The sequence below is a fragment of the Phocoena sinus genome, chromosome 16, assembly GCF_008692025.1.
Source record: "Phocoena sinus isolate mPhoSin1 chromosome 16, mPhoSin1.pri, whole genome shotgun sequence".
NCBI classification, from domain to species: domain Eukaryota; kingdom Metazoa; phylum Chordata; class Mammalia; order Artiodactyla; family Phocoenidae; genus Phocoena; species Phocoena sinus.
Genome location: NC_045778.1, coordinates 3,233,213 through 3,259,985, shown reverse-complemented (window position 1 = coordinate 3,259,985; position 26,773 = coordinate 3,233,213). Strand labels below are relative to the sequence as shown.

The window sequence follows — 26,773 nt, the reverse complement described above, 5'->3', positions numbered from 1 at the left end:
GGACCAAGCCTTTCAGTTGCAACTAGAATTAAGGCTTAAAAGCAAATATCCCTGGAAGAAGTACACATAGATCCTGCATCCTGGTCCTTTCCTGAGAGTGCTCTGGTAGGCAGAGGGCAGGGGCACCAGAGACGGGGCAGTCCTGGGCGCTAAGAGCAAGGAGGATGGGCCTGTCCCCATCGCTCTCTGAACCCCTGTTCTGCCCAGGCTTGCGCCGTACGCATGACCCTCCCCAGTGTTGGTGGGCCACAGGGTGCCTGAGGTTGCTGTCAAAACTACAGATACGTACGTATAGGGCTGAAGACTCGGCCTATAACTGTCTACAGTTTTATAGTTTTTAGGTGAGTCCCTTTGTGGGCCAGGATGACTGATGCCCACTTTAATTGGAATCGTTATTTTCCCAAACAGGACAGAGGGGGAAGCCGGGCTGTGTGTAATGTCTTACCTTGCTTTGAATTAGGAGCTAGGATGCTATGTAGTGAAATGCTATTGGACAATTTTTAAAGAGATTAATTCTAAAAGGAAAGGCATACACTTGGACCAAACTGGCTCACTAGCAAAGAACAAACTGCAGAACTACGGTGCTTGGGGGCAGGGGGGCGTTATTTACAATATAATGGAACTTGACACTTTGAATTCCTTTCTCACTGAAACTGCTTGATAGACGAATACCAAGTCATCCGTCAGCCAGCCCGACCAAAGCATCATCTTGATATCGTTTTTTATGTACAAACATGTCACTGCATTGTAAAGGAACAGAAAATTCAATGGCAGATGAGAAGCCCGTGACCTGTCACTTCTACTCTGAATCCCAGGCTTCTCGAGAGGGTGACCCAAGGCCATGAGTTGTTGATGGGTCCCTTGTTCAGTCTGCTGGTTCCTCAAGAACACGGGTGTGCCGCACGGACCTGCCTTCTCCCCGAGGTCCATTCCGGTTCCTAGAAGGTGTTTTGTGCTGAGGACAGGAGAGGTGGCTGTAGGACAGCCTGACGCGGTCCCCAGTATCCGCCGTATTGCTTCTGGGCCCCTGGAGGAGTTGGGAAAGGCACGTGTTCACCGGCTCCCCACTCACAGCCCCTCTGGCCGCCGCGGCCGTGGGGAGAGAGTCCCGGTGGCTTCTCTCTGAGCCGCAGGTCATGTTCTCCCTAAAGAGGCCTCCCTTCTCCCTTTCCCATCTCCCTCTGACCAAGGTGCTGGCTCTCCGAAGGCTGGTACCAAGTCCAGGCTGATGCCCAGGAGCTCCCCGAAGACGCAGGGCCAGGGCCGCATGGTCACACGGCTTCCATGATCCTGGGAGCTCCCCAGCCTTTCACTCAGACTCCACCGAAAAGAGCCAATTCCACCGGCCCGGCCCACCTCGGGACCGACGAGCTCATCTTTCCCAAAAGACACATCCCAAAGCCGACGCCTCTGGCCCTAATGGCCACGGCTCCCTTGGCCCCGGGAAGGCTGTGCCTCCTCCGGTTCCTCCAACCTTCAGGAACTTTCCATACCCTCCAAGCCGAGGCTGCCGGGGCCATGGCCCAGGAGTGAGACGGAAGGGCAGTGGAAGCAGAGACGGGGCAGGCGGCCGGGGCGCCGGGCCGTGCGCATCACCTGCTGGGCTCTGGCCGGGGCTTCGGGGCGGGATGCGGGAGTGCCCTGGGAGCCACTCGCCGGACGACGAGGACGGGGCAAGACCTCGACTCCACCAAGCAGGTGGTTGCCAGGGCCTGGGCGGCGGGGGCTTGAATACAGCACCAGGCGGCCCCTGCAGACGCGGGGCAGCCGGCCTCGCAGGCCACCCCCCGTCTGGGAGCGGGAGCTTGAGGTAGGATTGTCGGATCTGCTGAATAGAGGGTAGGATTTACACAGCACTGGCCGGGCTGACTCAGAAAGCAAGTGCAGCGTCTAAACAAGCAGGTAGAAGTGAGTGAACTGAGTAAACACAGTTGGTGCCGGTTTCCGGGCTAAGTTTTATAAAAATCCAATCCAGCAAATAGACAAGTTACCCCTCGACCTCAAAAAGAATGCTTGATAAAATATATTCTTTTAAAAAGGAGAGAGAACGGCGTACTACCAGTTGGAGATGGAGGCGGTGGAGGTCAAGGAAGAAGAGACCCGGGAGGAGGGGGAAGGGCTCCGGGGCCAGGACGGCGGCCGGCTCCGGGCTCAGACCCTGCAGCGGGCTGCAGACTCAAGGGAGAAGGTTAGTGTTCCCAGCAGGCAGGGAAGGGCTCACCCCAGAGCCCCGCCCTGGCCACGTGGACTCCGCACACCCGGGCTGGCGGGCAAGCAGGGAGACCAGGAACATGACGTCATCTGTTTCCTGCCTCCTGCAGAGCCCTGCCCGCCCCATCAGGGCAGAGCCTCCCCTGCCATCTGGGCCACCTTTTGCTCTCGCGATGCTTTCACGTTGACAGTAGATGGTCTCAAAGTGAAGGTGGGCTGAGTATAAGAAACTTCCCCAGGGACTCCCATCTCATACACTCATGAGTCTGAGAGCCTCCGAGCTCGGAAGAGTAACGGGTTTGCAGCAAACGTCGTGGGGGGCCAGCTCCCGAAAAAGCCATCACCAGGTGGAGACTCTTCACACAGTGCTTCAGATTCCAGTGTTTTCTTTTGTGTTTAAGAACTGAGTGAATTGTAGCAGACTGGTGTGTGTGTGTGTGTGTGTGTGTGTGTGTGTGTGTGTGTGTGTAAGAGAGAGAGGTTGGTGGACTAATGAAGGACCTAAGGAAACTATTTTAAAAAAGTTCTCAACAGTTCAACGAGAGCGGCAAAGATCATGATGAATGATTAACATCCCTCTCTATCCATCCTGGATTAGGTCTGCAAGTGGCATAACGTACTGAAGACTCCAGAACCGAAAAGCTAAAGGATAACAACGTTTCCTGGCAAAGATGGGAACCTGCACCCTTGGTTCTCTGAAGGCGAAGACTTGACACTGAGGCCACGAGATTCCCGAGCGCCCCCCCCCCCCACCGCCCGCCGCCTCCTGCTCTCAGGATTCACGTCTCAGAGCCTGCTCTCCTCTTGCCCCCCAAAAAGACAAGCTTCTAAATCGGAAGGCAGGAAACAAAATGAAACCCCGAACACTTCCTTGCTCCCTTGAGAAAGGTCCCTCTTCGTATTTGTAACGGCTGGTGGAACGAGGGGAAACACACTCCCGTGTTCACCACTGACTGGGGCCTCTGTCCCCCAAAGAAAGCGGGTCTCTAAGATGCTCCGTGGCTGCTGGGCTGCACCCAAGATGTGGCTGTGCTGCCCTCGGGGTTATGTGAGTGCAGTGAGGGACAGCCGTGCAGAGCAGGGCCTGGGAGGCTACTTGCCCGGCAGCTTTGGCCGTCCCAGGTTGGTTGGCACTTCCAATCCCGTGTGCAGGGTGACCTGGAAAAGAAGATGCGGTGAGCGAGGGCGGGAGCTGCTGCCCGTGAGCCCTGAGCGCAGACAGCTCAGCGGCTGTGCCGCCCTCTGCTCCGGGACCCCCACGGGCAGCAGCCTGCCTTCTCTGTGCTGTGGAGTCAGCTGTTCATCATGCTCGGCCTCACTGACATCAGGCCCGGGCGTCCGCCCCAGGAGCTGGTCGTTGCCTCTTTCATGCTGCCCCCACTGCCAGGAGCCCCGGCAAGGCTGATGCTCTCTTACAGTCGGGGGACTGGGGCTCTGGGTTTATTACATGCGTTTCTGCTTTCTTTCCATGGCCCTCTTTCCTCTCCTATATCTGTTCTATGAACCCTGTGGAAGAACAGCCCATATTTCAGGCTGCCTCAAAGTCCTTTTGCAAGGACTGGAGGTACAAATCAATCAGTAAGTGACAATATTCAGGGTCAGTGGGCACCGCAAAGCAGGCCTCTGCCCCCCACCCCATATACCTCCCGGGGGGAGGAGCAGTGTGCCAGGAACAAAGGCTGGCACCCTGCTCCACACTACTCTCCAAGCTTCCCTCACACCCTCACCGGGCTCCCATTTTGCCTCTGGGTGTGTCGGGCCTCCTGGGCCGGCGGTACCCCCGCAGCCCCCAGGACTGGGCCTGGCCCTGAGGGGCTGCCTGCTTCACGCAGGAGCCAGAGGGACAGGGAGGGTGAGAGGGAACCCTTAGGAGAGGTCCCGCCTCAGTTCGGTCTCTCCTCTCGGGGGAAAGCCACGTGGAGGCCCGGCACACCCCGGGCCATCGGGGCCCACGCCGGGCAGGGGCACCGACCTTCCTCTCTCCCAGAACATGGAAGAAGGACTTGCCTCCCTCCTCCACCCTCCCTGGCCCTCTCCACCCTGCCTGTCACCCGTCCCCTTCACACCCCACCCCGAAGCCGCCACCTAGAGCCTCTGCTCCTTTCAAGCGGACAAACAAGAAAACATCATGCCGGAGAGGAGCGTCTCCAGGGGATGCCCAGGTGGGCCGGTGGGTAAGCTCCCTGCCTGGACGGCACCGCGGGCGGCTTCTTTAGAGCCCCCTCTGCCCGGCGCACTTTGGAGGCCCACGGGCAGCGGGGCCGGGGCCCGGGGCGGCAGACGGGCCCTGACCTGGAGGGTACGCGGTACCTGCACGTTGCGGTTGAGGCTGAGGGCCGGCATGAAGACGCCGTCCACGTGGCTGAAGGCCGTAGGGCCCTGCTGCTGCCCGTTAATGAAGAAGGTCAGGGTGTGCTCGTTCAGGTCCAGTAGCACGCCCACGGTGGCCCCCTTGCACACGCCGCCTTCCGTCCTGGGAAGAGGAGCCCGACACGTAGGTGAGGACGGGAGGTATATGGGGTAGGGGGCAGACGCACGTGCGTCACGACGCACGCCGGGTACCCTCGCCTAAAAACACAGCCCTCGCGGCGGGGCAGGGCGCTGGCCATCCCACGGTGACCTTCGGCGGGGCACGGGGCGTGCGTCGTGACGCTCCTGACACCTGCTGCGAGGCTCCATTTCGTGGTGGCTGGGATTCGCCTCCACCGGGCGGGGCCGGTCCTTAGGCGGGCAGCACCGGGGCGGGCGGGCCGAGGCCGTCGGGCCGTCCCCTCCCTTGGCTGGGGCTGAGGTCGGCCGGCCTTGCCACTGGCTGCTCTGCTCGGATCACCAAACCATCCTTGTCCTTTCCTGACTGGGAGGCTGATGGTGGGCTGGGAGCACGGGAAACGGCGAGCAGCGCTCGCTGGGTGTTTTCAGAGGGCGGGTTTCCCGGAGGGTGAGCCGGGCCCCCCAGGGCAGGAGCCCGCCGGTGGGGAAGGGAACTGGCAGCGGGCCTGTTGGTGCTGTTCAGATGCTGACCACCAGGTGGCGGTAATGACCCCGCCCAAGCGGCAGCCTTCCCCAGGGTCCCCCGGCCCAGCCCCGACCGCTCCGCCCCGCCCCTGCCCCCCGGAACTGGAGCCGGCATCCTGAGTTAAACCCTGACACCGCCTCTAGTGAGTCCTGTGACTTGAGCATCAGCCTTACGCCCCAATCTCATAATCTGCAAAATGGCGATCACAGTCGCACTTTCCCAGGGCCCAGATGGAACCACAGGAGCCAGGGGCTTCCCACAGCATGGGGCACAAAGAAAGCTCCGCACCTGCTCTCTCTTGTTACGCCCGTCCCAGTGTATCTGGGCGCCTGCGTGGCCTAAGCAAGTAGAGACGGAGCTGCTGGGCCCAGACTCGGCCCCTGCGCGGTCTGTGAGCAGGCAGTCCGCAGCGCCCGCGCAGAGCTGCCTCTGGAGAGACGGTCAAGGCCAGTGAAAAGGCAGGTGGGAAGGCCCCAACCCCGCCCCGAGGATCCTCAGGCAAGTCCCTGCCCCAGACCAGGACCCCTGGGGCCATTTGCAGAGCTGCAGGTGGGCCCAGAGCATCGAAAGCCCCCAGAGCTGACCTTGCCCAGCGCTGGCGTGCAGGGAGGTCGGCCTCTCGGGGCCCCTCGCCTCTGCCCGCTGGGGAGAAGGCCCTCAGCAGACTGGGAAGGAAACCCCACAGCAAGCAGGCAGCTCTGAGGGTCACAACCCTCCATTTGTGGGTTCCTTGGCCAGGGCAGCCCCAGAGGGCCCGTCCCCCCAGCATGGGAGTTTCCCGTGTCCAGCCTGGTGACACCACTGCCAGGGCCGGGCTCAGGGTGAGGCAGTGCTGGGGGTGCCCGGGACAGAGCCACCAGCAAGGAGCGCCCCAAGGGTGCCGCACCTCCCGCCGGGATGATTCACAGCCCTGCTGGGCTGACGGGTGTGGAGGAAAGCAGAGCGGAGGGGCGGCGGAACCCAGGCGCGGGGCTCGCTGAGCGGCCTGCACACCCGCTGGCTCTGCTGTGCTCTAGACTCTGTCCGATCCCCCCTCTGCGCTGCGGGCCAGCGCTCGCTTCTCCCTGGAAGCTGGATGCCAAAGTGGCCGAAAACACCGCCCGCCATTCCCGACCCCAGAACGTGGGAACAGCAGAAGGGCTCTCATCCCTAAGCCCGGCGACAGGGAGGCCGGGCGCTCACGCACCTGTTGGTGTGGGAGCTGCAGTGCATGAACCAGCTGCGGTTGCTGTCCACGTACATGGCCCAGGCCTTGTCGTCCTTGCCCAGCATCATGTCCTTGCCCACACTGGCCCTGGCCACCCCGAAGGCGGGGTCTGGGTGGTTGTCGTAGCGGTCCACGTGCAGCTCCCAGTAATGCACGCCCTTGGAGAAGGCCGCCGTGCCCAGCACCACCCGGTCATCGTAGCTGCTGCAGGTGGCCGTCTGGTTGTCGTTGGATAAAATGATGTCCCGGTGCCCAGAGTTGGGGTCAAACGTGAACCAGGCCACTGCAAAGGAAGGGGCAAGAGGCGCAGGGTGAGTGGCAGCCTGTGACCTGGGCTCGGAGACACAGACCCACTGGCATCTCTCAGGAAGCGGGCACCCGGTGTCGAATGTTCTTCCCTGTGCGATTCACACACACACACACACACACACACACACTCACGTTCTCTCCTCTGTGTTCATCCAAGATCCCAATCCCATGAACCCAACCCATGAACACAGACATTCAGGCCCCCAGTCTAAATGCTTTCGTGGAATCTTGGTTTCTAAGACCCTTCTGCAAGCTTCGGGCACTGTTATGAGTGAGGGGGAGTAGCTATCCAGACCCCACCTCGTGGGAGGGGGATTTGAGACGCAGAGAGGTGAAGTAAGGTCACCAAAGCCCCAGAGCTCCAGGCTCCACTTCACAGCCCGCTGGCAGGCGAGGGCCCCCGTGGGCACACAGCTGGTGAACCCATCTGCGGGGGGAAAGCATCATCTGCTCCTGTCCCTGGGAGACAGTCCAGGCTGTCACGTGTTCCCCAGAGGACGTGCTGGGATAAACAATGACACTAAACACAGGGCTGGCACCGTCCTGGGACCCCCTACATCATCCCTCGACGCTAAGGACTCGGATGATCAAAATCCCGCGGAACGCCGACGTGCTCTTGTTGCCTGAAACCTGAAAGGATGAAGCGCGTGGGCCCGCCTCAGATCTGAGCTCTCGCGCTGGGTATTCGAGGGGGTAGGTTCCTCTCTGGCAGCCGCATGCCTTCTCTTCTCTGGGACCGTCCTACCCGCTCTCGGCCCCTCGAAAGTGGGAGTTTAGCCTCCCTGTGCCTCTCAACTCCTAGCTTCCCTTCCCAGCTCCAGCAAATGGGGTGAAGGAGTGTCTCTTTCCTTCGTGGCTGGGGGGCAGGGAGGTGAGGCATATGGAGCCAGGTGAGCGGAGCAGAGGCGGGGCTGGAAGAGACAGACTCACCTGTTTCCGCCACTCCCTCACGCTCCCTCATGAGCAGCTCACAGATTTCCCTTGTCTGTCTGCCCGTCTGTGTGGGTTGGGCCTCAATCTGTTTCCCCCGAGACACCCCAGGGCTCACCGTCGGACGTCTGCAGGACGACAGTCTTACTGTAGGGCCCGACGCCAGAGGAGTTGAAAGCCTTGACCCTGGCATTGTAGGTGCTGTTGAAGTGAAGGCCGTCGATGGTGCACAGGGTCTCCTTGCCGACGTACACCTCCTGGAAGAGACCCAGACGGCTCGTCAGGCGCCTCCGTTATGTGGAAAATTTCTCTTAGCCGCACGGTGACATCAAGAGTGCTAGCATCCCCAAAGAGTTATTAATAAGGAGATTTTGGACACGTGGTGGCCGAGTCTCAGGCCACGTCCAAGTTGGACACAAACTCTTCCTATTGGCTGATGGGCCCTCTCCTGCGAAGGTATGAGGCGCGATAGCCGGGATGCTGCCCGAGACCGTCCTGCCTCCGCAGAGGAGAGGCCGGACGGACAGAACTCCGGAGCCCGGGAGTGGGGCTGCTGAAAACCCCACTTCCTTCTCGATTGGAGTGAGAGGTTTCCAGTGGGAAATTAGGTTAGAAAAAACATGGGCTGAGCATCTAAATAAACAAAACAAAAGATATTTGAAAGGGAAGGGTCATCACACATGATGGGAAAAAGCAGATGGAGGAAGGGCGTTGGCCAGGCGCAGGTGGTTCAAGTTGCTGCTTTTTTCCTGGCCTCCCCAGAGGGTGGGACATTTCTGCATCGGCCCCCAAAGATCCTTTTCTAGAACATTTACTTTGTTTCCTGTTTACTTCAAACTTACTCTGTCCTATTAACTTCCCCCAAATGCATAGCCTCACACCTCACCTATGGCATTACATTCAGCTTAGTCTAAAACATCTGCTTGATTACTTAGGGGTGTTTCTCTTCATTTGTTTTTCCAAGTTACTGATAATAGTAGCTGTGTGCCAGGCATTGTATACGGCATCTTTTCAAAAAATGTTTATTTATTTATGTTATTATTATTCTGGCTGCAGCAGGGTCTTAGTTGCGGCACACAGGACCTTCATTGCGGCCTGCGGACTTCTTAGTTGCGGCATGCATGCAGGATCTAAGGATTGAACCCGGGGCCCCTGCACTGGGAGCACGGAGTCTTACCCACTGGACCGCCAGGAAAGTCCCTGTATAAGACATCTTAATCCTCATACTACCCTGGGACATTGCTATTATTTTCATTATTTTATTCACAAGGATACTCAGAGAAGGTAGGCAACTTGCCCAAGATCACAGTTAATCCATTTAGAAGCCAGCGTTCAAATCCAGGTCTGTCTGCATTCAGCGTCCACGCTTTTCCCACTATAACACATGGTTTCTCATAAATTCTAGCCCTTGGGTGGAGCTTTTGTTAGTGGTCATGCTTCAAAGGGGAGAAGCCATCTTCAGTTCAGCCCTGTGGCTGCTTCTTTTATTTTTATTTTTTAAAGATTATTTATTTATTTTATATTTAGTTTTGGCTGCATTGGGTCTTCGTTGCAGCGTGCGGGCTTTCTCTAGTTGTGGCGAGCGGGGGCTACTCTTCGTTGCGGTGCGCGGGCTTCTCATTGCAGTGGCTTCTCTTATTGTGGGGCACAGGCTTTAGGTGTGCGGACTTCAGTAGTTGTGGCACGCGGGCCCAGGAGTGTGGCTCGCGGGCTCTAGAGGGCTTAGTTGCTCCACAGCATGTGGGATCTTCCCGGATCAGGGCTCAAACCCGTGTCCCCTGCATTGGCAGGCGGATCCTTAACCACTGCGCCACCAGGGAAGTCCTGGCTGCTGCGTTTAATATCTCAAACAGTCTCCTCTTTCTTCCCGTTTCAAGACCATAAGCTCTCCTCCCGGTTTCTGGTTAGTCAGGGAGCTCTGTCAGTTCCTAGCTCATCTGCACGACCGGAACGGCTGAGGTTCTGGACCCGGTGTATGACCCACTATTCCTGGCCAAAGCAACCTCAGCTTCTCACTAAAGAGCCCATATCCCCAGGGACTCAATTATTCCCAAGGGAGTACTGCAGTGATTTCCCCCAACTCTGAAATTCTTGAAACAAGAAAAGACAAGACATAGGCATCAATCCAGTTGAGGGAAACAAAGAGAATATTGACCGTTGGCAAGAGACGTTGAATGGGTGCCACTTCCCAGGAGAATAAGTATGAGAATTGTTATGACTGCGCTGGTTTGTTAGAACGAGTCTTTATTTAGTCTCTCGGGGACAGAAAGGTGGAGCGCTCAGCAGACCCAGAGTTTGTACTCCCTGGTGTTCCTGTCAACACAACGACTGGACGGGAGCCTGAACTTCACTGTGTGCCGTCTTGCGGTAGAGATGTGTTAGGGCGCTGGCTTGGGGTGGGAGCCGTCCAGGTTTGCTACCACGGGCTGAGACTAGAAGACGCACTTGTGACTCGCTAAGCGTATTTACTGTCCACACAGATTTCATCATTTGGGACATGAACGTAGACGGTCACCCCAACCCAACAAACATTTCTCAGGTGTCTTCCCACCTTGCCAGGTGAACTAATCACTGAATTGGGCAAGGCAATCACTGAATTGACCAGATACCACTGCACTGCTGGGCCGACTGGGAAGTGGGTACCGCGGGGGACACCTTTTCGGAGCTCTACCTCGGCCTCCAACCTGTGTCAGTCTTCACAGAAAAACCATCCAGAACTTTCTGTGGCCGCCGCCTCTGCCTGCGCAGACCCAGCCCTCGGTAGAGAAGCCCCACATCCCATGAGCCCGGGCCCACTTGCTCTGCGTCCTGGGGGCCGATGCCCTCGCTGGTGGCATCAGCGCTAAGGGCAGCCCCCTGGGCTGGTGCAGAGGCTGGGACAGCGCAAGTTCCCCCCGGCAAGCAGCGGGGCCTCACCCGGAACTGGCCCCCGTCTCCGTCGTCCAGCTCCAGGATGTAGCCGTCCACGGTGCTGTGGGTGAAGGGCGGCGTCCTCCAGGCCAGGGTGACGCTGTTGTTCCGGGTGCAGCACTTCTCCAGCTGCAGCAGGGGCACGGGCGGCACTGTGACGGGGACAGGTGGGCTTTAGTGCACAAACCCCTGCAGGGCACAGGGAGGCCGCGTGGACCCGGCCGCACCCCAGGAGGAAAGGTGGCCACCCTGCGTCACTCCTGGCTGCTCGTGGGCACAGCTCAGTGTGCTTCTCAACCCTGGACGGGGGTCCTGGGATCTGGGGCTGGGAGAGGCCTGGCAGGTGCCTCCACCCCTCTGGGTCTGGAGCCCTGAGGAAGAGCTGCCCCTTGCCTACCTGCCCACTAAGAATCACTGGTTTTGACTCAGCCCCATGAGCAGCTGGCGAGGACTTGCCGCCCGGCCTCTGCGGACCCTCTGCACAGGGCAGCAAGCAGCTCACACCTGGGGCCCGGAAGATGCTCTCGGGGACGGGGAAGGGCAAAATGCAAAGACCCACTGAAACCTTTGTCTGGAAGCATTTTAAAGGCCCAGGGAACTAGATCCCGGAAGGAGAGGCCATCTTACAGTATCAGGCAGTCAACCCGTGGAATTAGGGATTTGAGTCAAGTGTTTCATAAGTTCGATTAAGGTGAGATCGGGAGGTGCAAACTGAGTACGGGAGAAAGCACAGAGATGCACAAGGGACTGGGTGTCTCTGGTTTAAAAACGGCCACACATTTTGCAAGTCAGGATTTTCCTGAGTTCACAGATTCTGTAGGTATGGCACTCAGCCCTTGGATATATCGGTCTAAAAACACCAAAGAGCTTCATTCCCCCTCCTGAATGTATCCTTAACGTCTCTGGAGAGGCAGGGGGACGTCACTTGCTAATTTTGTAACCTGGGGAAAGTTATGCAAACTTTACTTAACCCTTAGCTCGTGTCCCCCGTGGGTCTCTGAACTCACCGCTACGATCCACCACCTTCTCCCGTCTGCTCTCACCTCTGACCTTCTCGCTCTTCTTGGAACACAGAACACTTATATCTGCCTCAGGGCCTTTGCACTCACCACCCCTCGGCCTTCTGGAATGTTCTTCCCTTACCTTACATCTCTTTCCTCCTCACCTCAAAGTATCTCCCCCCCACACCCATGTCTACTAATGCCCCCTTCTCAAAAGGCACCTTGTTTGTCCCACCTGCCACTATCAGTTTACATTACACTACCTGTTGTATTGTATTATCGATGTGTTATCTATTTCTTTCTCTAAATATCAGCTCCGTCTAGTGAGGGAGTCTGTACACTTGCTCACGGCTGTGTCCTGAGCACCTGGGATGGTGCCTGGCACGTGGGAGACACTCGACAGGTGTCTCTGAATGAACAAATGATCCTCTTTCACCAACGGGAAAAGGTTGGCCCAGGCTGGGTGCTACCCACAGAGGTCACCCAGCTCGAGGGTCGCTGAGCTGGGATCTGAACCCAGGTCTGCGACTCAGGCGTCCCTCCCTCCCACTCTGGGTCACAGCAGTGTCACAAGTCTCCTGATGGCACTAAGCTGCACTGCAGAGTGGACGCCTCTTCCAGAAGAAGCATCACCTGAACTGGGCCAACCACGGCTCACCCCTACATTTCATCTGAATGAAGTCCAGTTGGTGGATGGCCTGCAGCAGTGGCCCGCTGTCCAAGGTCAGTTCAAACTCTGCAGACACCTTCGGCTCCAGGGCACCTTTGACCCACTGCTCTTGAGACACCTGGACACGCTTGATCAGGGCGTCCGAGATCTTAAAGGAAGCACAGAGTTTAGGGTTTCCACGTGCAAAGGGAAAATAGCGTAGCAGGGGGTAAGGAAGGGACAGGGACTTTGTGGGCTCAGGGGGCTGCGGTGGCTAAGCACGCCCACTCAAGCCCTGGCAGAGATCATCTTTTAACAGCTTAGTCATGTTAAACGTAAAGAAGCACTTGCTGTTTCAGGCTAAACCCTTTTGTGAAGCAAATGATACTTTTTAAAAGAATTTTTAAATTTATTTTGGCCGCACTGCACGTCATGGTGGTCTTTCCCGACCAGGGATCAAAACCACGCCCCCTGCAGTGGAAGCGCGGAGTTCTAACCAGCGGACCGCTAGGGAAGTCCAGTACTTGTTTTTTTTTTGCGGTACGCGGGCCTCTCACTGCTGTGGCCTCTCCCGTTGCGGAGCACAGGCTCCGGACGCGCAGGCTCTGCGGCCATGGCTCACGGGCCCAGCCGCTCCGCGGCATGTGGGATCTTCCCGGACCGGGGCACGAACCCGCGTCCCCTGCAACGGCAGGCGGACGCTCAACCACTGCGCCACCAGGGAAGCCCAGTACTTTTAATATACAAAAACAGTCTTCACTCTACCTCTTTTGCTAGATCTAGCACTTTGCAAGTTGAAACATACTAGTGGTTTGTCCCAGGGTCTGAAAGCAGCTCCTTCATCCCCAGGAGCGTGAAGCTCCCTCCCTCCCACTGTGTTTCCTCCACGTTGTGTTGCAGCTTCTGCTCCAAACTCCCACTGCATGAAACCCACAGCTCTGTTCTCCTCTGCTGGCAAGTCCTGCTCATTCAGACATTTGCACGTGTCCCTGTAGAGCCATGACCCCATGCACCCTGGCTGGGGACCAGTCCAGGAGATTCACCATGTTCCCCAGAGACGGAGGACAGAGCTTCCGTCTGAATCGCACACATGATCCCAAGAGGTGCTCGTGACCCCGAGTCAGACTGGCTGCTGGAAGGATGCCCAGCAAGGCTGCACTGGCTTTGCAGGCAGCGGTCACGTGCCCAGACCTGCAGGACTCCGCATCCTGAGGGAACGGGTCATGTGGATTCTTCTGACTCACTTCGTCCTGTGCAATCTTTCCAGCTTGATTGGCAAAGACTGTCTTTTCTCATCTGTGGGGAAAATGTTGAACTGGGGTTTCAAGTCGAGGCACGAAAGCACGGCGTTCCAGCCCTAGGGATTATGATGTTTGATCTCCTCATTTAAGGATGACACAGAGCCAGGGTCACAGCTAGTGAGACGCAGAGCTAAGAAGAGAACCTAGGTCTTCTGGAATCGCTGAGCACAGGAGATTCTGCTCCACTCCAAGCCACTGGGAGGGACCTTCCTAGAACCTCAGCTAGTCTGGGGCATGGCAGTGGATTTGGAGGAACGATGCCCAGCCCGCTCACCTGCAGAAACCCGGACGGGTCGTTCTCCTTGATCACCTCTAGGCAGTACTCCATCAGCCCCGTGGACTGGCGCAGCTTCAGCGTGCAGTGACTGATCTGGTCCCAAACCATCTGCCACGAGAAGTATCCCTAGTAACTGTCTCATCGAGGAACAGCAGCCCGGCTGCAGCGGCAAGCGGCATGGGTCCCGGCTGCCTTGCACCCTCTCCTGCTGCTGCTGTGTTCCTGAGCTCCACGTGCCCTCGTTACGTGGGCGGTAAATGGACCCACTTCCCAACAAGCAGGGTCGCCACACCCAACAGAGCAAACTTCCTGAACTCTGGATAGAAAAGCAGAGAACGTGCACCCTCTGAAACCCTCCTAGTGACCGGTGCCCCAGTCTCACTCGTTGGGTGGAAACTCAAGGGGCTCGGCTGCTTTGCATGTAAACCATGGATCATCCCCAACACACACTCCTTCTTTCCTTGAAAGTAACATTTCCTGATTCAGTTGGGAAATGTCTGTAGAATAGATCGAGCCCAGACAATGAGGTGAGTAGTTTCTGTCAAGGCAGGGTGTTCACGGGGCACCTGCCTGGCCCGGGGACCCAGTGCCGAGTGGGGGGAAGCCTCCCCCTGCCGCGGTGGCCACTGGCTGTGGTGTCCCTGCTGACCACTGCGAGCACCAGACATCAGAAAGCCCGAAGAAGCTTTGGAGGGAGAGCAGGGGTGCTGATTGCTTCAGGGAAAGTGACACGAGTGTACGTAGGTCCCGGGCCAACTTGCTCAGCCCTTCCTCTCCCCATTCATTCATTCATTCGTTCGTTCGTTCGTTCGTTCATTCGTTTGTTCACTCAACTAACACTGACCCAGAGCCTACACTGCGTGCTCCCCCGAGCTCGGCTCGGAGGCCGTGATGGGACCGAGGGCATCGGCCACCCGGGGACCCACCTTCAGCTTGTTCTCCCTCTCTTTGGTAATCTTGGTAAGCAGCTTGGCTTTCTGCCGGGTTAGAGCATCAACCAGCGCGTCACACTGAGCCACCAGGCAGGCCTCGTGGTCCAGGCCGTTCTCCTGCGGGATGCACAGAGCTTTAGGGAGAAGACACTCGGAAACGTGGCCAGCACGAGAGACACAGGGGCACACCAGCAAGCTCGTCCCGGGGTGAGCTGTCCCGTTATTGAACCGGAAACAGTGCACATGTGAGTCTCAGCACATCTATAGGATGGAGTGAATATTCAGAGTCATCCAAACCATGAGGGTTTGTGAGGGTTTTCAGTGCCACGGGAAAAGCTCGTGAGAGAGACCGAAGAAGAAGAAGAGCAGCTGCACGTGCGTGTGTGTGTGTAAAGCAGTGGAGCAACGTGTCAAAACGGCGAGGGCGTCACCTCAGGGGCTGAGATATTGGTGAACTTTTCTTACTTCTGTTATTCTCTACTTTTCAAAATTTCTATAACATACTTTTGCTTTCTCTAATCAGAAAACAGTAAAACAAACAAAACCCACTGTTCTTGCTGTAGGATCGGACTCTCTCAGTTTAAAAAAAAAAAACAAAAAAAACCTTTCAACATCACTCAGGTCAGCCTGGATTCAGACCTCGTGTCATGGGCTGGTGGTGTTCTCTCCCACCCCTGCCCCAAGTGCCTATTTGAAGTCCTAACCCCCAGGACCTCAGAATGGGGCTGTGTTTGGAGACAGGGCCTTGAAAGAAGTAAGTTAAATGAGGTCATCAGGCTGGGCCCTGATCCAGTCTGACTGGCATCCTTACAAGAGGAGATCAGGACACAGACACACACAGAGGGAGGACGGTATGAGGACACAGGGAGAAGATGGCCATCTGTACACCAAGGAGAGAGGCCCTGGGAGGAGCCATCCCTGCTGACGCCTTGATCTTGGACTTCCAGCCTCCAGAACTATGAGAAAATAAGTTACTGTTGTTGAAGCCACTCAATCGATGGTACCTTGTTACAGCTGCCCCACCAGACGGATACCTCCGGTGTCCCTGAAACATCAGAACCAGGACAGGAAATGCCTGGCAGCTGAATTCTGTGCTTTCACTTATTAGGAAGAATGGTTTTTATTGGCCGCTTAGGAATTCAGTGCCCTCAGTCCTTTTTCTCATCCAGACACCGGAATGCTCTACGGTTCGTGATCTGTGTGAAAGTTCCTCCCCGCGTGCATTTATTTATACACTGTCTCCCCGACAGACAGAGCTCCTGGGGACAGAGGCTGTGCCTTATTGATCTGCGTCGGGCTTGTATGTGACACAGCACGGGTGCTCAGTAAATACATTTGTTTAGTAAATGATGCTTTTATATTTTGATGCGTTGGTACAAAAGCACCGTATACAGATACCGCCTAGGGCTACGTGGCCACGCAGAGAGCTGCATTATTTCTGCCCAGTTCTCTTTCTAGGATTCTCTCTGAGTTCATGCAAAATCCCTTTCCTATCAGACGTCATAGGGGTGTCAGTGGATTGAGTGGGTGATGTCCGCAACATCTGAGGCTGTGCGGTGGGACAATTAGGCCTTCTCATGTTCAGCACTGAAAAGCGCCTGCCACGGGGCCTTTCCTCTCCTCTGCTAAGCTTCACGTACCTCCTGCAGGGACTCCCCGCCCAGCCAGAGCTATGCTCACCTGGATCTGCTGTAGAATGTTCTTCAGCTGAACTAGAAACTCCTTGGCTTCTTTTGCCTTATCGGAAACTCCATTTAAGGCCTGAGACAGTTGGGCCTAAAAGATATCACAGGTTGAAAAGGAAAATTAGGTGTTAAAGGCACTTGGTCTGCACTTCATCATGAAGGCTTGTGTTTATAAGAGGGTAGAACCCAGGAACCGTCCTCACTTATGAAGGGACCGCTATTGACTCCCGGACTCTATTGCATGTGTTTATTTTTCCAGCAATGGTTGATAAAGTGTTGGTTGACCGACACTCTTCTGTCTGGACCCCAAAGCTGGGGAGAAGTAAGGAGCATTCAGCTAATTGGTTCAGGCTGACAGGACCCAGGACAAGAAGGCAAGTAGAGCCTGGGCCGGGTCTGGCCCCCTCCCCGCTGTAGCAGTTGTGCCCCCCCATCAGTAGGAACTCAGACGCCTATGTGAGGGAATCCCAGGTCCCAGGCCACGCTCTGCCCACCCCACCCCTGCACAGGCGCCTTTTGGCCTGAGCGGGATGGGCGGGGAAAGGAACTGGAAGTGAGCCTGAGCCATAGGGACTGGGGGTCCCAAGACATCACGTGGAAGGGGATGATGGTGGCCTCCTCCTTAGCGCTAGGGACCCCTTACCCTGCCCAGTTGTTAGCCTCGGCCTTCTTTTGAATGAAACACAAACACACACCATCGAATTTGTCTTCAACATCTTGCTATTGAATAGACTGGTGCCCTTGATTTTTAACACGACTCATGTTTCCGAGTAAAAAGCTGAGGGCAGAGCAAAAACGGGGCCAGAAAGGCTGGGTCATACCTGCTCTCCACTTTCTTTTTTTTTTTTTTTTTTAAATTGGAGCATAATAGCTTTACAATGTTGTGTCTGCTGTACAGTGAAGTGAATCAGCTCTATGTATACATATATCCCCTCCCTCAGGGACTTCCCTCCCTCCCACCCCGCATCCCACCCATCTGGGTCATCACAGAGCACGGAGCTGAGCTCCCTGAGCTATACAGCAGGTTCCCACTAGCTATCTGTTTTACACATGTCAAACCTCATCTCCCAATTCGGCCCACCCTCCCCTTCCCCCGGCTGTGTCCACACATCCGTTCACTACGTCTGCATTTCTATTCCTGCCCTGCAAATAGGTCCATCCGCACCGCTTTTTCTAGATTCCACGTATAAGCGTTAATATTCAGTATTTGTTTTTCTCTTTCTGACTTACCTTACGCTGTACGACAGACTCTAGGTCCGTCGACATCTCTACAAATGACCCCATTTTGTTCCTTTTTATGGCTGAGTAATATTCCATTAGGTCTCTGCTCAGATGTGATCTGTCAGTGGGGCCTCTTCCTCTGCCCTTCTTTATTCTTCATAACGTTCATCACCACCCAACACAGGTTTGCTTCCTGTCTGTCTCTCCTCCCGAAAATGTAGGCTCCCCAGAACAGGGCCCTTGCCCGGTTGCTCACATACAGAAAGAGCACCATGCCCATGGCAGCATGAACAAATATTTGTTGAATGACTGAATCACTGACTGTGATTCTTTGGACCATATCCATGGTTCTCAAAGTGTGGTTCTCAGACTGACAGCACCAGCCTCATCCAGGAATTTGTTAGAAACGCAAATTCTCCAGCCTCACCCCTGTCTTACTGATCAGAAACAGGGGGTGAAGCCCAGGCATCTGTCTTTTAACAAGCTCTCCAGGGGTTTCTGATGCAGTTTGCGATCCACTGGATGGTACAAACATAGCCACGGTGTGGATGAGGAGACACAGGGAGAAGGAAGGGGCCTCAGACCAGGGTCACCAATGTTCAAGGTGAGGTCTGGGCTCTGCCCTGCTGGGAGACAGCTGGGAGCCTCAGGCGTGGCTCAGCAGAGAGGCGGCTTCCGGAGAAGCTCTTCCTTCTTCCACTGGCTTCCGCATGCCCCCCACCTCAGCTGGTGTAGGCCCCTCCCTCCACGGGCACCCGGCATGGACCACTTTCTGTTGCAATTATCCACGCAGGAAGAATATCCAGTAGACCTTACAGGAACAGCAGCGTGTTCTGTGTCTGCTCTAATACAGCTGCCACCAGCATGGGTGGCTCTGAGCACTTGAAAGGTGGCTAATGTAACTGAGGGACTGGATTTAAATTTTATTTAAAGTTTTCAGCCACCACGTTTGGCCAGTGGCTGCTGTTCTGGGCAGTACAGATCTTTTTTTAATTTTAATTTTTTTTTTTTTTTGCGGTACGTGGGCCTCTCACTGCTGTGGCCTCTCCCGTCGCAGAGCACAGGCTCCGGACGCGCAGGCTCAGCGGCCATGGCTCACGGGCCCAGCCGCTCCGCGGCATGTGGGATCTTCCCAGACCGGGGCACGAATCCGCGTCCCCTGCATCGGCAGGCGGACTCTCAACCACTGTGCCACCAGGGAAGCCCTAATTTTTATCTTTAATATTTATTTGGCTGCGTTGGGTCTTAGTTGCCACGCGTGGGCTCAGTTGCCCTGTGGCGTGTGGGATCTTAGTTCCCTGACCAGGGATCGAACCCCCATCCCCTGCACTGGGAGGCAGATTCTCAACCACCGGACCACCGGGGAAGTCCCTGGGTAGCACAGATCTTTGCACCCGTCCTTAGAGGGGTCCAGGTCCTCGGGCAGCTCAGCCTGTCCCTGATAACCGTGCCCAGCAGGACCTGGAGAGGCCGGCATCACTCAGGCCCATCATCAGTGCCCAGAAAAGAGTGGCACCTCCCTCCCCACCACAGTCACCCAGAGCAGAGGGCCCACTGAGGCTGCACCCCTTCCCTCCCCAAGGAGGGACCGATTCCCAGGAACCTATACAATCCTTCATGGCAGGGACTTTGTTTTTTGTCTTTGTCTTTCTAGCCAGGCACTGGCACAAAGCAGGGGCTCAAAAACTGCTCACTGGCTGAATAAAAAGCAAAGCAATTGCTCCACTAGAAGCGGATGCTAAGCTAAGACAGGTCCCTGTGGATCCATCACCACGGCGACCACCTTTTCCAGCGAGAGGCTGCATTAGTGAGAGTCCCCTTCCCTTCACCCGGGGAACTGGAGCCAGCGGGGCTCTGTCCCCGCCAGCCCTGGCCTCCCCGCGGCCCGTCCCAACCCAGGGCCTGTGGACCTGCTTCCTGCTTGGCAAGTAGACCCAGGACCTTGGCAAGGAGCCCAGAACAGAGTGATCTTTGAAGGCCTCCAGGGACCTTAGGCAAATGCCCAGCTGAAAGGGGAATGATCTCACAGCTCAGTAGACACGGCTCCAGGCCCACCAGACATGCCCTCTGCTTTCTCTTGACGCCGTCTGGCCCCGGCCCAGCAGGGTGCTCGCCTGCACAGAGACCTGTGCCCGGTCTGCTGGTCTCCGGGAAGAGCCCGGACACCCATGTGAGGTCCGGTCGCCGTCGAGGGATGTCCCGACAAGCACACACTTGAACCTTTCTTGACCCCAGTTCCTTCCTGTGTGATGTGGCCACGAGACACCTCTCCTTGCCCAGGTGACAGCACTGTGGAAACTGGACCTGGTTATTCTAGTGGCAAAGGAGTCGGTGTTTGGGCGGCGAAGGTGGAAACCATTTCTCAAGGGACAAGTGGTTCACTTATTGTCAACGTGTTCTGGGTTCACAGCATACCGTATTTGGCTTCAGTGTTTTGAAACAGGCTCTTCCTCTTTTCCACAGGGACTACCTAGGGGCCAGCAGGGGACACTGAAAATTGTGTCTTTCTGGTCTGAGAGAAGAGCCTGCCGTCTTGAGAAATGAGAATGGATTGTTCTGTCTCTGTGGCTGTTGGTTATACTATCCTCTTGGGAAGAAAGGAGGTATCCAGACCGAAGATAAATTTTTTAAAATGACTGAATGGATTTTAACTTGAATCAAACATTGTATTTTATGCCTTTTTATTCCTCTAAGGTTAGAACTACACTGCTGCAGAGTCTCTAAGTTTAGACAGACAGCTTAAAAATGTATTTCCAAGTGGGCCAAACCACCTGCTTCCTGGCCTAACATCACATCTTTGCCTGCATCCCGGAAGAGTAGCTTCTAGGTACGTGGGGTAGCCTTCTGCCTTCTCCCTCCCATTCTGGATGGTGTTAGAGGGCCTCAAACTGCATTAAGCAAGAGAACTCTGGGCCAGTACAGTCAAATCTTGGTGCTGTCATTCATTAGCTGTGCATCTTGGGAAGATTCTTCATCTCTTTGTTCTATAGGGTCCTCCCCGGTAAGGTGGGAATAACAACCCCTACCTCATACGAGTTCTTACTATTATGCTTAGAAATATAGCCCAAGCTTTCCCGAAATCCTCTCAACTGTTCAACCCATCATATATGGGTTGTTACGGACAGAATGTGTCCTCCCAAAATCCATATGTTGAAGCCTTAACCTGCAGTATGATGGTATTAGGAGATGGGACCTTTGGGAGGCCATAAGGTCACGTAGGTGGAGCCCCCACGACGGGATCAGTGCCCTTAGAGAAAAGACATGGGAGAGCGCTTTCCCCCTCTCCTCCCACTGCACTGAGGAAAGGCCATGTGAGGACACAGTGAGAAGATGGCTGTCCGCAAAGGCCCGAAGAGAGCCTCAGCAGGAACTAAGCTGGCCGGCAGCCGGATCTTGGACGTCCAGCTTTCAGAACTGTGAGAAATAAATCTGTTGTTTTGTGGGATTTGCTTATAGCAGCCCAAACAGACCAAGACACGAATTATCTAAATTACCCAACTAGGACCTTTCAGAGATAATTCTCATGTTTGAAACAGACTCTGTGGAGAAGCCCCTAAGTTGTCTCCTTTTATTTATTTTTTTTAATTAATTAATCTGTGGCTGTGTTGGGTCTTGGTTGCTGCGTGCGGGCCTTCTCTAGTTGTGGCGAGCGGGGTCTGCTCTTTGTTGCAGTGAGTGGGCTTCTCTTGTTGTGGAGCACGGGCTCTAGGCACGCGGGCTTCAGTAGTTGCGGCACGCAGGCTCAGTAGTTGTGGCTTGCGGGCTCTAGAGCGCAGGCTCAGTAGTTGTGGCGCACGGGTTTCGTTGCTCCGCGGCATGTGGGATCTTCCCGGCCCAGGGCTCGAACCCGTGTCCCCTGCGTTGGCAGGCGGATTCTTAACCACTGCGCCACCAGGCAAGTCCCAAGTTGCCTCCTTTTAAACTTGGTCTTTGTTCTCTGACCTCAGGATTACCCAGTAGAAGTGCAGAAATTAGGCACCGAGGATCTAGAGATGGCTGCCAAATGCCACCTCCTCTTGATGCTTTGCTTCCCTCCCCAAATGGAACGTGCCCTTGGCGCTCCTTCCAGGGCGTGTCTCACTCTCCTTGAGATGGGCCGCCCAGGGGAAATGTGTCCGCTCCCCTGTCCTGTCGGCCACCCTGCAAGCTTGTCCTGTGCACCTCTGCACAGGCAGCACGGGCCTCACACCTAGAATGTGCTCCACAGAGATCCAGTCCGTGGATGGATTCTGTTCTAGATTTTGTCTGACTAGCTGCCCCGAGCTAGTCACGTCTCAATTCTCTTACACGCTGGGCTTAATTAAAACGGCCATGTGGCCACTCTGGACCCACCATTTCTAGGGTATGAAGCCCCATCTGGTCCTGGGCACTGGCAGCCCAACCCTGCCCTGCGGATCAAAGCTCTTTTCACGACTTCTGGGTATTAACTGTTTCTAGTTAACCGCTGGCACGGATCCTGCCCCAGTTTAGTCCTACTTGACAGAACCTCCGACGCCCTCCCTCTCCCTGCCTCTTCTGGAAGACCAGAGGGTTCCAGCTAGGCCTGCTTCCCCTTTCCTGATCCACCTGCTACCACAAACGGCTGCAAAAGCCCCGCTGAAGCACTGGAAAAGCCCTTCGCCAAGAGGGCAGCAACCAAGATAAATATGACTGCCCTGGTGCTCAGCCTAAACAGAGGTGCAGTGACACGGCAGGGGGCCTTGGGTGCCCTTACTACTGAAGCAGATGCAGTGACAAAGCTGGAGACTGCATGAGAGGGTACTATCCCACCCACAGGGACCACACCTGGGAACAGGAGAAGGTGGGTGAGACAGGCACGTGGAGGCTCTGGAGGGGGTGAGGACACGACCCATACAGGGTGCATGAGGCCCCAGCCCTACAGGATCCCCCTTCCCAGCCTGCCCCCATCCAAGGGTCCAGGTTGTAAAGGATGTGTCACACAGGTGTGAAGGACTGATGCTAGGGGTCCAGCGGAGCAGGGTGGGCCTCGGGTAGAAGTCTACCTAGAGAGCGATCAGATGAATATTTGCCGGGTGGCAGGCCCCTTCCACGGTAGACTGTGGGTCCCAGGCTGAGGGTCCCCCAGAAGCAGAAAGGGTTTTGGGCAGGAGAACTAGGCTCCAGGGGTGACGCAGGCAGCCTCTCTCTTCAGTGGATGTGACCCAGATTCGGGGGGGAGTCCCCGTAGGCAAAACAGCTCAGAGGATCCGCTCCTGTCCCCACTGGCTCACCGTGTTTCCGGCCACTGAGGCAGTAACGACAGGTGGCTTTGAATGGGGGTCTCCAGATGCTAATCCAGTGCTCTGTTCTGTGCACTGAAGCCACCTCCGACCCCCAGAACCTCTATATGGAGGCTGCTACCATGACTGTCAGCACTGAGACATACTGTCCACGAAGACTCCACGGGCCCTGACAGTCCCCACCCAGGCCTGATGCTCCGAGAGGCTCCACCCTCCCTTGACTTCGCAGACTTATTCAGCTCCTCGTATTGTGGGTTCTCACGGTATATTGGCTTCTTGTTGCTGCTATCAAGAATTACGATAAACTCAGGGACCTAAAGCAACACTGGTTTATTCTTTTATAGCCCTGGAGGCCAGAAGTCCGAAGTGAGTCTTACAGGCCAAAATCAAGCTGTCAGCTTCCTTCTGGAGGCTCTAGAGAGGGACCCCTTTTCTTTCTTTCTTTTTTTTTTAAACATGCCCTTGGCTTTATTTATTCATTTATTTTTAAAATATTTATTTATTTTGGCTCCACCGGGTCTCAGCTGCGGCACGTGGGATCTTTGTTGCCGCAGGTGGGCTTCCTAGTTGTGGCTTGCATGCGGGGATCCTAGGTCCCCGACCAGGGATTGAACCCAGGCACCCCTGCCATCGGAAGTGTGGAGTCTTACACACTGGACCACCAGGGAAACCCCGAGAGACCTTTTTTCTTGTCTTTTCCGTCTTCTAGAGGTTACCCACATCCCTTGGCTGGTGGCCCCTTCCTTGCATCACTCAGCCTCTCACTTCTGTCCTCCTATCTCCTCTATGGCCTTCCTGTCTCCCTCTTACAAGGGCCCCTGTGATGACCTTAAACCAGCTGAGCAATTAAGGATAAGCTCCTCCCCTCAAGATCCTTAATCTAATTACACCTGCAGAGTCCATTTTGCCACGTAAGGTGACATGGTCACAAATTCTGGAGGTTGGGACGTGCACATCCTTGGCGGCCTTTATTCAGCCTGTCATACCTGGCAACTAGTCTCCTTTCACATGTGACAGATGAACTGTTCAACGTCTGCTACTTCAGAGGCCTGTGCGCTGGATGGAGTCGTATTGGACGTATGCAGTGCTGTATTCCCAGCTTGGGCCAGGTGCCAAGCACACGGAGGGACCAGAAGCCACGCCCCTCTGAAGGTCTGATCCCACCTGGGTCCTCAGCTCCTTACTGAGGATGCAGGATGGGTATCAGGATAGGACCCACCCAGAGAACTAACATCTACCCCACGAAGACCCTCCCCTAAGGCCAGAAGAGGGTGCTTCTCGTGCCACAGGGTAAAACGCAGGCTGCCTGGCCCCGGCTGCCCCTGGCATTGTGGCCTCCCCTCTCTTGCCCCGGTACAGCTCTCTGATGCTCATGACCCGGGTCAGTAGCTATGGTGATGACGGCAGACAGCGTTCACTGAATGCCGACACCAAATAACGTGTCTAATTTTGTTGGTTTCTCACAACCTACCAGGGGGGTTGCTAGCATTTTCCTCATTTTACAGAAGAGGGGACCGAGGCTCAAGGTCACACAGCTAGAAGCTGGTGGATGGAGCTAAGGCTCCGACCAAGGTTTCTCTGAACCCAAAGCCATTGCTCCTAGCACTGGGCTGCCTTTCAGATACTCAAGCAAGACAGAGGAAGGAGAAACCCTGATTTCCAGCCAAACCGTCCGTAGGCAGGCTGATGGGGAGGGACAGTCCGTCCTCTCCTGGTGGCATCTTTACTCACATTCTTCCTGTTCAGGTGGGGCTGCCTGTCCGTCGAGTGACTTTCGCCATCTCCCCTCCATTAACGTTTCAAACGTGCAGCTGCCTAGGGAACCAGAGCAACTTCCGAAGTGTCAAAGCAAGGCCCCCTTCAGCCTGGGTGACGTGGCGGCACAGCAGTGAGGCGTAGCGCCCCGCCCCTGCCCGCAAGCAGGCGGTGCCGTCAGGACTCCCACTCCAGCCCTGCGCAGAGGCAGCCAGCTGGGGACCGCAGGACGCGGAGGGTGCGTCCTGACGCAGTTGAGGGGTGGGAAGGGTGGAAGGGGTTTATGTGGACAGTCACAGGACACAGCGCTCAAACAGACGTTTCTCTTTATGAGTCTGACGCCAGTTTCAACGTGTGGGTTCTTTCCCCACACCAAGCAATTCTCCAGTGCCAGCTGGCTGTCCCACAATGCAACTCAGCTCGGACACTTTCTATCTGCAAAGAGCGTCAGATCCCGCAGGTTAAGGGCTCAGCCCGCAGGTCTGTCTCCCCTTCAGCCAATCGCAACTCCAGGTTATCACCTGTGCTTCCCGCCGAGTGCCCAGAGATAGGATGTTCCCACACCTCCTCCTTGGGTTTGATTACTTTTCCAGAACTCAGAAACACTTTACTTACTAGATCACCAGTTTATTATAAAAGGATGTAACTAGGAACGACCAGACGGAGGAGATGCAGGGGGCAAGGTCTGGGGAAGGGCACAGAGCTTCAATGCCCTCTCCCCACATCTCCGCGTGTTCCCAGCCCGGAAGCTCTCAGGACCCCATCCTTTCGGGGTTTTATGGAGGCTTCATTACACAGGCGTGATTGATTAAGTCGTTGGTCATCGGTGATTGATTGAAGTGCCAGCCCATCTCTCCTCCCCAGAGGTTGGGAGGAGGGGTGAGTGGGGGATTGACAGCTACAGCCCCTACTCACACGGTCGTTCCCCTGGCAACCAGTCCATCCTTCGGTTACCTGAGGCTTTCCAACAATCACCTCATCATGAAAGATACTTTACCACTGTCATCACTTAGGAAATTCCTAGACATGTAGGAGCTCTGTGCCAGGAACCGAGATGAAGACCAAATATATATTTTATTATAAATCACAGTATGACACTATTACACCGGGAGGCTGTGTAATGCAAGGACGGAGAGGTCGGGGGAACACGTAAGCAGCTACACTCTGGGGGAGAATAAAAGGAGGATTTGCTTTTACCTGCGGAGAGTACGTCCCGCGATTCACTCCGCTGTCCCTAAAGCTAGATTCCCTGGCCCTCAGCCTAACTGCCTTCCCCGGGCTCTGGGGGGAGCGATTAGGAGCCACTGGGCACAGAGCCTCTGCGCTAGGAGAGCTCGCCGCCCTGCTCCCACGCTCCCGGGGCACACGGTCAAGGACAGCCGAATTTTCACCGAGTGTCTGGGACGCTCACTCAGCACAGAGGAAGAGGCTGTGAAATGGGGCCAAGGCGCGTTTCCTCCCCCCTTTTCCTCCTCCACTCACTAACAGGTGCTGGCTTTTTAAATTCGTGGCTGACGATAATCCCCAAAATGAGTTAAAAATGTCCTAATCCTTTGACAGAACAGCAGTAATAAAAGAGTGATGTGGAGAGCTCGTTTCAGAAAATCAAAAGTCAGGGGCTCCTGGATAAGCAGAGAAACTACCTCTGAAGCACCCTCCTGAGAGGCTTGAGCACTTGTGGCCACTGACTTTCCGCCCAGGCAGGTGGCACTGCACCCTCCCGTGGTAAGGCCCCCTCCCCGCTGGGGAAGCCTGAATCGATGGAGGCAGATATTTTCCCTGCATCCTCTCAAATGCTCCCTCCTGCCAAGGGGTCCCAAGGACCCAGCCTCTGGGACACCAACAGCTAACACAGTGGTGACCTCCTGGCCTTGTCACTTGCCCGGGGAGCTTCTGAACTTTCCTCTCTTAGGTTTATCTTCTGTTTAAGACTCATATGCCCGTTAAGATGAGCAGCCCAATCGGCCTTGCGGATTCGGCAGACATGGACCTCATGGGCGTGTGTAGGTACAGGCCTCTGGCAGTAGGAGAGAAGCAAAACGGCCAGAGCGCCACCTTTCCATCATGCAGCCCTTCCCAACTCAAGGCTGCACCCTGGGCAGCCTCAAGGGGAGGCGTTATGGGTTGAA

General features: G+C 55.7%; 1 protein-coding gene across 1 annotated transcript in view; it reads right to left on the bottom strand.

The window, feature by feature from the left end:
- Positions 1 to 3,303: 3,303 nt before the first annotated feature.
- TRIM67 (tripartite motif containing 67) overlaps positions 3,304 to 26,773 on the bottom strand; it is a 46,833-nt gene continuing 23,363 nt past the window's right edge. Inside the window, exons 2-10 of the mRNA XM_032608722.1 lie at positions 16,424 to 16,519; positions 14,738 to 14,860; positions 13,809 to 13,919; positions 12,243 to 12,402; positions 10,590 to 10,735; positions 7,792 to 7,930; positions 6,414 to 6,717; positions 4,522 to 4,684; positions 3,304 to 3,369 (exon numbers count right to left, since the gene is read on the bottom strand). Of these exons, the coding sequence (XP_032464613.1) occupies positions 3,304 to 3,369; positions 4,522 to 4,684; positions 6,414 to 6,717; positions 7,792 to 7,930; positions 10,590 to 10,735; positions 12,243 to 12,402; positions 13,809 to 13,919; positions 14,738 to 14,860; positions 16,424 to 16,519 (1,308 nt within the window). The remainder of the gene's footprint in view (positions 3,370 to 4,521; positions 4,685 to 6,413; positions 6,718 to 7,791; positions 7,931 to 10,589; positions 10,736 to 12,242; positions 12,403 to 13,808; positions 13,920 to 14,737; positions 14,861 to 16,423; positions 16,520 to 26,773) is intronic.